Raw genomic sequence first — 11,567 nt, 5'->3', positions numbered from 1 at the left:
CAATTTTTAATACATTATTAATTTTCTTTGTAATTAATTTTTAATACAATTATTAATTTACTTTGTAATTAATTTTGAACAACGAAACCAATATAAAGGCGATGACGACTACGACGACGATTAAGGACGATGACCCCGACGTACTCAACGATCTCCGTGCCATTATCATTGGACCACTCCTCGGCATCGTCAAGAACTTAGAAAATATAAATAAATTTTCTTTGTAATTTTTTTAATAGAATTACTAATTTACTTTGTATTTAATTTTTTTAATAAAATTATTAATTTTTTTAAATTTAATCTGTAAAACTAATCACCTCAATATTACGATTTCGAATGACACCATAAAAAATGATGTATTCTCCAAAATAAAAAATCGAGTGGCCTATTGAGCAATTAATTTACCCGCATGGGTATTCGGGCAAGAAAACCACAAAAAAACCTGCTAAAACAAGCCCAAGTGTGGAGCAGCAGGTTCAACTCCGGCCCAACTCCGACAACTGAAAGAAAAGTGAAAAGACAGAATCCTGAAACTAATGAGCACGGTGGAGACATTCGCTCATTCAAAATTCAAACAGAACAAGAGCCAAGATACAAAGAGGAGCAAAATAAAATTATGAGCAAAGAAAATTTGGAAGAATGGGATGCCAGTTTCTTGGAGGAACTTATTCAAGTTGAGGAGTTCGCTCTTTCTTGTTCTAATGTTAACCAAGACGAGCGCACTCCTTCTACCTCTCCCTTTCTACCGCCAGAGCCACCGCCGCCTCCGTCTTCTTCATCGTCACGTAATCAATCGAAACATTTTCCGCCGCCTCCATATTTAACTGATCCCATCAGTTACTCGCCTCCGAGAGAGCTCTCTCAGAGACCCACCGATTTGAGCGGCGCCTCGAATTCGAGTGGCTTTATTGCTAAATGCACTACTCCTGCGACTACGGTGCGGCGCGATGGACGTTCTGCTAACGCTAAGGATCTCGAAATCGAGCTCCTAAAGGTTAGTGTTTAAGGATTGCTTAGTTTGACTTATTGGTACTGTGTTTACACTTATGTGCTAAAAAAGAAGTCAGTTGTTAAAGATTCTTAAATTGTTCAGTGACATTGATGCTTTCACTGATTTTGAGTCTTTGACTTGTGCATTTGGAAGATAAATAAGGTAATATAGGAATATTACGTACATGAGAGAATTTTGATTGAAATGTGTTTAATTATTGTAGAATGAGTTGGGGCGTGTTTCAAAGCAGCTTGTGGACCTGGTATGTGTATTGGTTGAATTTTTTGAACTTGTTTGGGATTGGACCTTAGGGAAATCATTTAGGCGAACAACTTTTGCATGCTATAAGTTTTTTTCTATCCATTTAGGAACATGAGTCTTCAGAACTTAAGAAGGAAAGAAACAAGGAGGATCAGCTTACAGTCTCCAATTCAAACAATGAGGCAAAAATTGCTAATTTTAAAGCCATCAGCATCTCTGACAGAGAACATGGAATCCCTGTAGACGCTCATGGAGTTGTACAAAAATTTCCAAATAGAAAATCTTTTAACAATCCGATTAGCCTGCATATAGGTGAGTGGTTAATTTGAGACATATTTGGATTTGTTTAATCTACCTCTCTAATTTAGTTCTTAAAATATTCTTTTCATTCCTCTGTTCCTTGTTTTTGGTAGCAAAGTCAAGCTGTCAGGCAATTGGAGTTCAGACAGATTTAAATGCTTCTCTTGATTTTTCCGAGAAGTTGCAGGACATCTGGGGTTTGCCAAGTCAGCAAAAGTTTGGAAGAAATCTGATATCCAAGTTATTTGCAGTTTGTTCGGAAGATATTGATGTCCTGTTTGGGTTAATTAATATGAGCTCACCTTCCAAAACTCTGGAACTACATGCAGTTAAGAGCTCTGTCGATATGACTTTGAAGAGCTCCACTCATCCTTTCCTTAGCGCAGAAGCTGCAAAAGTATCTCGTTTCTACTCTGCTTTGACAAAGGTCTTGCTTATTCCTATAGTTTCTTATAGTTGTTCAAACATGATATTGTTAGTGCATGTACATCTACCATCTTTAGGCCAAAAAAAGTATGAGACATCAGCAATTAAAAACAGGATTTCTTATGAGAGATTTATCATGATAAGTTAACTGCTAAGTGCTAACTATTCTAGCCTCTTTCCCCTATCTCAATAACCAAAAAATAAAGTTCCAGTGTGATAAAGGTGCACCCTAGTTCATTAGGCTTTTGCATTGTGAGGCCTGGGGACTGAGGAGAGTCAAATAGAACAGCCAGCCTTACTCTAGGTTAGAAGATGGGCTATTTCTGCTACTTGAAACAATCTGGCCTCCGGTTCCAAATGAGAACAATCAACAATCTTACTTTTCTGCCAATGGTCATCCTGAAGTTCCAATCTTAAGAATGAATCATTTTAACTTCTTGAAGATCAGATCTATTGAAAATTAGGCATGGGAATATGTGATCATGACCTTATTTGCGATATTGATCTCTATTTGGAGCTAATGTTGGTTTAAGTGTTAATAGTTTCTGTACCGATTGATTTATTTCCATGTTGCAGATCAGTAGTGGAATGTTGCAGCTTCAGGCTCTATTGGAATCTTTGTTTGATCTCTGTACTGCTGAAAACGTGAGTTGCAAATTTCTTATTTGAACGTGGTACGAGAATGGCTAAGGAATCTGTAATTTTAGTTGTTGAAGCAATGTGTTGTTAACCTTTTTCACCTAAGATATAATGGATTTGAATAGTTTAATATATACTAAATTAGCGTGCAATATTCATGTTAAAAAGTTGGAAGATGAAAATATGTTCTAGTAATTTCAATGCCCATTTATTAGATGGCAGTTATGGTGGTTTCCTGGGCCTTAGACCTTGTAATAGATCAGAGCCTCTATATCAATCAGGAGCTAATTGTGGAGCTTATGAGGAATAAATTCCCTTTCCAATTTTTAGTATTAAATAATTTTTTAGATGAGGACTCTTTATGTACTTAGCTGCTTAGGTAACATGAAAACCTAATATCCCCCTTAGTTTCATTAGCTATTTGGCGAGTTCTGTAGGACTGGTTGGATGGCCCTGTATCACAAAATTCCACATTTTTGGAACTGCTGAAAGAAATTCTTTAACATCATATGGCAATAACAAACTACTTAAACAGTGCTATGTCTTCCCTCAACCCCCTCATTGCCCCCTTTCTCCGGCCCCAAAAAGCCAAAGGTTGGTTGATCATGCCTTGTAAAAGTCTACAATTTGTGTGTGGATGTGTTCTTTTTGTTCAAAGTAGGAAGTTTTACTTTTTTTATTGAAAACTCCTGAGGATCATCGTTTTTGATGCAGGTAGTTATTGTCTATAGATCACTGCATATACTACGTGTCTTGTTGAAGCATCTTGTTACTTTCGAAAGGGAATCCAGAGGAAGGTATGGCTAGTACTTGTGTGTTGTTTCTTCTCGTTTTCTTTGTAACATGAGGTTTTTATGTGCTTTCGTTAAACCTTGATTTGTTTTGGACCAGTACAATTAATCTCTTTCTATATGCCAGAAAATCGGGTTGGGTTTATGCATTTCTTCCCTTATTATTATCTTTATATATATACTGGAAAGAGGAAATATTAGTGTTTAAAATTGTTTTTCCTATGCCTTCCCGCAAACAGTTTCTGTTGGTATTGTCTATGAAGCAGTGTTTTTTACTTTTCTCTTCCATTTTTCTATCGCATGCTTTTTATTTTGCTGTAAATGCTGTATGTTTTAATAAAGGAGACCTTGTAAATGTTGATTTACATTGCGTGCTTATGAACTTTGATTTGATCTTTCCAGTGCACTCTACTCAGGGAAAACTTTTTGGTTGAGCATCTTCACTCTTGGAGCGGAACTGATGATATATTTGGATATGAAACTAGAGATCGGGCTTGCATTGGCATGGATGAGGCATTTTCAAGTTCCGTGACAACTGGAGTAAGATCTTCTGAAGCAAAATATCTGTGCAAGAAAGGCCGCTATGATACTAGCTCTGCATCGTTGTTTTCCCATATAAACTGGATTTATCTCTTTGAATTTATGCGTCTCATTTTGATGAAGAGTGGTGAAGAATGCGTAAGATTGGAAGCAGTTTCGATTATGAATGTGATTCTGATGAGAAGTGATGCTTACACAGATAGAGAAAAGTAAGTTTGTATGCTTTGCTCTTTTTTTTCCAAATTTCCAGGATGATGTGCAACTTTTATGTTCTAAAAGCTATTTTACTTGTTCTAGGTTTGGCCTCAGTCAAGTCTTTGAAAGTATTTCACTACTACTGAAAAAGGAAGCTGGGCTGCTTGTACAAAAGGAGGCTGTGCATGCTCTCTACCTGCTTTTAAATTGTAAGTGAATGGTTGTTCCTTCTACCTCTTGTTTCATCTTCCTTTTAATTCACGTGAGAAAAATGTGTTTGAAATATATTCTTCTACCATGTAGTTAGTTGATCTATCAGCCTTACTAGTTTTATTCTGCTTTAAATCACATGTTGCTTTAGGGATGGCAACACTTTAAATATTAAAGTATTTAGTTACTAATATGAAGACAGACTATTGGGCCCTTTCAATAAGAATATTCTATCAACAATTTTTTGGTACAAGAGGGGTGCACCTCAGCTTGAACCTAAGATCTCCATCTCAATCTCCTTCCTGCAGTCGCCTGAACCTCTTTCTCCCTGGACTTCATGTGTTCTTTGGTGGTCTTCAGGTTTATATGGCCAGGATAGAATGATGTCTTTTGACCCCTCTCCAATACAGTGTTATTTTTCAATAAAAATGAACCGAAATAGATTTTATCACTGCCCGTTCCCAATGCCTAATGGTTCTTTGTTGATTGAAGGTCCTAAATTGGTGGTCACATTCTGCTCTGGTTGTACAATGGAGACAAGTGATGCTGCTGCTAATGACAATGAAAACACAGCTGCTATCCAAGGATTCACAATGATTCTTGAGGGGTTGACTGTATCTTGTTCGGGGGTTTACAAGCTTGTTCGGGGTAGTTACATTAAAGAACTTCTTGATTTATCTTATTGATAATGCATTATTGGTACTGCAAGAACTTTTGAAGTTTAGTAGATTATCCAAGATTTTCCTAGAAGGCCATTGTTTGTTTTTATCTGATAATAGTTATGGAATATGATTTCTGAATCAATTAACTTTTCAGGCCTTGGAGCTACGGAAAAATGCCATCACCTTACTCGCTTTTGTGGCCTCATCTGGAAAATCTGGTTTTGAAATACTAGTGAATAACAAGCTATCTAGAGAAGTAAATTTTCTAACTCTAATTATGCAACTGTTGGCATCTGAGATAGACTTGGAAGCCACTGTAAGTACCGAGTCTGATGAAACCTTAAGAGCAAGGTAAGCAATCTTTTTTCTGTTATATACGGAAAACAATGCTGCCAATCTTTGATGCTTTATTTATCTGAAACAATGTCTGCTCATGTTCTAAATCCCTTCTCTGCAGGACATTATTGATACGGGAAGTGCTGATATTACTCAATAGACTCGTGTCAAACCCTGTACAGTCTGCCACGGTTTTACGATTGTTGACTAACAGCAGGGATATGGCCAGTTTAACCATTGATGTTGCAAACAGATTGTCCAGAAAAGAAACAAAACTAAGGCTGTCCGACAGCATAACCAAGCAGATGAGAGAATCTGAAATTGTTGATTTGGGACGAATGTTCAAGAGAAGGGTTTCTACTTATCTCGGAGAGTGACTTGTTGTGGAATAAAAGATATATAATCATCAAATTTTTTGAGGGATAGCTCCTTCCCAATTACGGCTCTTTCTTGGAGAAAGAAACCGAGTGTTCAGTGCGGCGTGGCAGTGATATTGGGTGAGATGCCGGATGTAAAACGATACTATCAGGAAATTTTGGCTATATATTTTGATGTAGTTCAAGCCAAATCAATTTTGTAACTCATTTAGCTGATTCCTATCTCTACCCAAGCAGCTTATATTTGACCGCATTGTGCTCGTCATCGTTTCGTCATCTTGAAAATGGTTTCAGTACATCATACATACTTTAGCCAGAACATTAACTAAATCAATGAACAAATATACTTCACTTGATAAGAACAATATGTGAAACAATTGGCAAAAGGCTGAAAAATGCATATAATCTTAAACCAAAATGTAAAAAAATGCATCATTTGAAACGACTTTGAAGCGTATCAGTATTGATGGAACTGCCCATCTCTTTCTCGCCTGAACTCTCAATGGAGTAGACCTCCCATTCTCCATTTCTCCAGTAAGTATGGTAAACTTCCGGGATGTTTGCATCAGGACCAAGGGTCATAATCGAATCCTCCGGCATATCGAAAAATTCAAGAACTTTTAAGTTGGTCAGATATTCAATCCCTAATGGCACCCTTTCCAGCAGTTTACAGCGTTGGATGCTCAGCTTTTCAAGACAAGGCATTGCTCCATCTTCCACTTGTATGCATTTCAGTCCTTCAAATTTGTCTATACCCAGTTGTTTAAGCCCCTTAAATCCGCCAGCCTCAAAATGTAAAGTGTCTCCTTCCACGGCTTGCAGCAGTTCAAGATGTACAAGATTTGGCAAGTTTTGAAGGGATTGAATTGCATCATTTGGCAGCCTACTCCATTTCAGATATATAACTGCTAGGCTTTGAAGTCTAGGTATCCAATCTGGTAACTTCTCTAATCGCCCATATAAGTATAGCCTTTGAAGTACTTGAGGAGGAGAATAAAGTGATTGCAGATCAATGAACTCTTCCTTCCCCGATGAAACGATCGACAATGCTCGAAGATTGGTCAGCTTTTCAATGGATGAACACAACAGGTTTCCATCTTCTTTTCTTAAGTTTGTAATGCCTAGTCTTCGAAGCTGCACCAGTTTTCCTAGCTCCATAATAAGGGCATTATCATGGTTTACATCCATAAAACAGAGCTTTTGAAGGGATTGTAGAGCTCCAATACCAGACAGTGCCTGAAAGCCATATTTCGAGTGAAAACGTGAATACGAGGTAAACTCGTAACGATATACCAGAAGATGACGAAGTCTTTGGAGCTTTAGGACCTCAATCGGCAATTCGGAAACTTGGGAGTGCTTAAGGTCCAATGTCTCCAAGTCCTGAAGCTTCTTAATAGAGCTTGGAATCGTCTTGATGTTGGTATCTCTCAAACTAAGATACCTTAAAAGTCTCAAGTTGCTAATTTCCTCAGGAAATGTCTGTATAGGCGCAGCTCGCAAATCCAACACCTTAAGCAGCCTGCAAATGCTAGGAATCAATGTGTCTGTAGGTGAACAAGGAACGGGATCGCCATAATCAAACACGAACAAGGACCGCAGATGAGAAGCCTTCATATTTTGTTGTGCATTTACCAGTGCGTTATGTATTGCCAGGCGGCGGACCTTATCAGACCATGTCGAATTTTGCTCTTTAGCAACTGCAACAAAGTTCTGATCCCTGGCACTTGAAATGATGATTTCTCGCATAAGGTCGTGAATGCGGCATGTTTTGATTCTTCCGTCGTTTGCTATACCGGCTATTTGTATCAAGCTTCTATTCAGGAGTTCACCAAGGTAGTCCTCTGCAACTTCTTCTTGTGTCTTACCTTCTTTGGCTTCAACGAACCCTTCGGCTATCCACAATCGAATTAACCTCATGTTCTCAATCAGATGGTTCCCAGGGAAGAGGCTCAAATACAAGAAACAAGATTTCAAGTGGTATGGCAAATCATTGAAACTCAGCAAAAGAACTTCTTTGAAATTGATAAGTCTGCTATTGTCCTCCATTTCAGCACCGAGGCCACGGTAAACCATCTCCCATTCCGCAACTGTACGCCTTTTCGTCGCCAAAACACCACTAATGGCCACAATTGCGAGTGGCAACCCCTCACACTTCTCCAAAATAAGTCTAGAATGTCTCTCCAATTCAACTGGACATGAGTCCTTCCGGAAACACTTCTTACAGAAAAGTGTCCACGACTCGTCCACAGATAAAGGCTCTACAGTGAAGACCTTATCTTCAGATTCCGCACACGACGTCGAAGCTACTTCGGAGTTACGCGTCGTGATCAACACACGACTCCCACAACCATCGTTAGCCAACGCATGATCGAGCATTTCCCATTCATTCAAATGCCAGACGTCATCTAAAACAATCAAGTATCTCCTTAGCTGAAGGAAGCCCTTAATGATCATCTTAAGCAGACTCGGATCCATGTCATCGATACCTCGAGGAACCGGCTTCCTGGATGCGTCAAAGAGCTGGCGTACCATGTTTCTTAGCAGCTCTTCCATCTTGAAAGGATGTGAAATAGTGATCCAAACATGTACAGCGAAATGTTTCTTCACTCTGGCATTGTCATAAACTTGCTTCGCCAAGGTGGTTTTCCCAGACCCGCCCATTCCGACCACCGAAACCACCTTCCGGCCGGAGTTTCGAGCCACCAACCAATCAATGAGTTGCTCTTTGGACTTGTCGATACCTACTAGATCAACACCATCTAGAAGGAGGGCATCCCCTCTTCTATCCATACATGGATTAACAGTAGAAATGGAGCTCGGACCTTGCTCGTTCATCCCATAGTAATCAAAATTCGGACGCCGGGAAGATGCGTTGCTGATTCTGGATTTGATGACATTAATCTTGGAAGCAATCCGATGCTGGGTTTTCAAGTTCTTGGTGAAACAACAAATATTATGCAGAAAAGCATCGATCTTGTCAACGTGATCGTTGGCAAGGTCGAGCTTGTATTCATCCAGGATATCTTCAGTATCGTAAGCAATCTCTCTTACTTGCTGAACCCATACCTTGAGTTCTTGGTTACTCTCACCCGCAGAGTCTGCAACTCGTAGGATTGCCTTCAAGCTCTGTAACTCGTCCTTGATGTACTCTAAATCTTCGGGAATCCCTTGCAAAAGCTCCACCTCGTTTTGAAGAAAAGATGTGAGCTTTTCAAGGAGAAATGATACTGCAATTTCTGCCATAATAGATTAGCTTTGGAACTTTGGGAAACAAATAATAAAAAATTGGTATTGTTTGCTTAAGATGATTTATGACTTGAAAACCCCTTCATTTATACTACCTTGGCATAGAATTTTCAAAACATATACTTGTGTACACCATTTCTAGACGCTATAGCCACTTTCATGGCAAATACTTGGAAATAGCTGCAACCCGAATCTGTAAACTTGGACGGCTTCAACCATGGGCGGAGCCACATGTTACTTAGCGGGGTGGAATAACACAATTTTTCTATAAATACTTTTTAAATAAATTTTATATAAAAAATAATCAAAATAAAAATAACATATCTTTAGAAAAATATTAATATATCTTAAACGTTAAATTCTAAACCTTAAATCATAAACCCTAAACCTTAAATACTAACTTTAGAAAAATATATCGTTTTACTATGAGTTGAAGAAATATTTATTTATGAGTTATAAATTTTAATTAATTCTAAGCTATTTATTTATTTAAATATAAAAACCATAAATTAATGAAAAACTTATTAATTATATATATATATATATATATATATATATATATATATACATTTTAATTTTACTTTATTATTTTTAACAATCGACCATAGTGGGTTAATGGGACAATCAAATATTTTAGGTTAACTCAAAAAAAATTATATAAATTTTGCTTTGATTCTGTTTAAAAAACTCATAGTTGGAGTGCAGGAAGAATTTTAATGATAGAGAATTTTTGTGCATTTAACCTATACATGAATGTTCTTACTATTCCGTTGACTTTTAATTACAAGTGGTAAATCTTATAGAATAAATTTATTATTATTTAATTTTTGTTAAATCAAATAATTAATCCTATAAATAAAGACAAAACTAATCATTTACTGTGTAAAATTAAAAACGATAAAACAAGTTGAAGTATTGTCTACTAATTCTTCGCAAAAAGATTTGGCCGGCGGGAATTACTTAAGAAGTAAGCGCGTGGACCTGATTTTTGCGTTTATTCTAGAGGAAAATATAATGGGAAATTTCGCATGCATGTATAGGGATGGGCATAGGTCGGGTTGGGTCTGGTTTTTGATCCACCCGACTTGATCCGAGAAGAAGGGGACCTCTATCCGTGACTCGACCCGACCCGACCCGATAGATAATTTAAAAAATCTGACTCGATCCGACCCGAAATAATAATAAAAATTATTTTTTATTCAATAAAAACAGTGACTAAATTGAAAAAAATAATATATGGAGAGGTATTATTATAATTATTCCTAAATATATAGGGTAAAATTATATATTTTTTCCCGGGTCGGGTCGGGTCGGATTTTTTTCACCCTAAATCCGAACTCGACCCGACCCGAACACCACATAAAAAAACGACTCGAACCCGAATTTTTTAAAGAAAAATCCGACCCGATCGGGTCGGATCGGAACCCGTCGGGTTCGGATTAGATGCCCATCCCTATGCATGTATGAGAGAGATGCCATCTTGATTCCCTCGATTTAGGGTTTTATAATTTTGATTTTGGTTTTAACATTTTTGTTCATCTTTCAGTGCTCATCAATCACTTTCAATGGAAGACCCTTACCATCGGTTTTGGATTCTAAACAAAAGCAAAATTGTTTTTAAAAAAGCCCAAATGTTTCAAAATATCAAAATGACCCCTAAGATTTAAAAAAACCCAAAAACCTAAAAATCTTTAATTCAAACCCTTATATCCAACCCTCATATCAGCTGTCGTCGGTCATCACCGACCGTTTTTACCATCGTCAAACGCCAAACTACTCTTTGCCAGATCTCCACTGCTGATCATCCTTTTCACTATAGTCTCATTCCTCCTAAATCCATAAATTCCTTAAAGATTTAACCTAATACCCAAATTTCTATCCCTAATCTCATTATTATTAATTCAACCCAAATTTATTTTTAAATACAATTATTGAAGGATGGGGACGATGGGAGAGCACGAAGGGATGATATGAAGAGCAAATGCGAGGGGGGTTTATAATTATGCTGGGGGAGTTTTTTTTAATTAAAATATATTTTTAAAATAATATTTCTAAAAAATGAGAGCGGCAAGTGATAGTTAACGGTTAAATTTAATGTCGCTACAAACCAAATACTTAAAAGTGTAACGTTAAAATATTAGACACATATTTTTACGAAACATTCTGTAGACACCTAAACTTAGGGATGTCAATGGGTCGGGTCGGGTCGGGTTTTTGGGCCACCCGACCCGACCCGAGAAGAAAGGGTTTTTCACCCGTGACCCGACCCGACACGACGAAATTAAGGTTTCACCCGACCCGACCCGACCCGAATATATGACTTAGAAACCCGACCCGAAATAATAATAAAAAAAATTTTATTCAATGAAAACAGTGACTTAATTGAAAAAAATTATATATGGAGGGACATTATTGTAATTATCCCTAAATATATAGGATAAAATTATATATATTTTTCGGGTCGGGTCGGGTCGGATTTTTTTCACCCTAAACCCGACCCGACCCGACCCGAACCCGAATTTTTTTAAAAAAATCCGACCCGATCGGGTCAGGTCGGGTCGGAACCCGTCGGATTCGGATTGAGTTGCCATCC

The 11,567-nt window shown here is 37.6% G+C and overlaps 1 protein-coding gene and 1 pseudogene across 1 annotated transcript; one reads left to right on the top strand and one right to left on the bottom strand.

Moving 5' to 3' along the window:
* The first annotated feature begins 409 nt into the window (after positions 1-409).
* LOC120174344 lies at positions 410-5,968 on the top strand (annotated as a pseudogene).
* Positions 5,969-6,129: 161 nt separating this feature from the next.
* LOC120174348 (disease resistance protein RPM1-like) lies at positions 6,130-8,988 on the bottom strand. Its single transcript, XM_039181235.1, has one exon. The coding sequence runs from the start codon at positions 8,969-8,971 to the stop codon at positions 6,161-6,163; it is 2,811 nt and encodes a 936-aa protein (XP_039037166.1). The 5' UTR covers positions 8,972-8,988; the 3' UTR covers positions 6,130-6,160.
* Between the last annotated feature and the right edge of the window lie 2,579 nt (positions 8,989-11,567).

The sequence above is a fragment of the Hibiscus syriacus genome, unplaced genomic scaffold (genome assembly GCF_006381635.1).
Source record: "Hibiscus syriacus cultivar Baekdansim isolate YM2019G1 unplaced genomic scaffold, ASM638163v2 tig00112050_pilon, whole genome shotgun sequence".
Lineage (NCBI taxonomy): Eukaryota > Viridiplantae > Streptophyta > Magnoliopsida > Malvales > Malvaceae > Hibiscus > Hibiscus syriacus.
Note: the sequence above shows the minus strand (reverse complement) of the source record. Positions and strands in the feature narration are given on the sequence as shown.

Coding starts and splice junctions, on each gene's coding strand:
- LOC120174348 (XM_039181235.1), bottom strand. CDS start 8,971: ATGGCAGAAATTGCAGTATCATTTCTCCTTGAAAAGCTCACATCTTTT.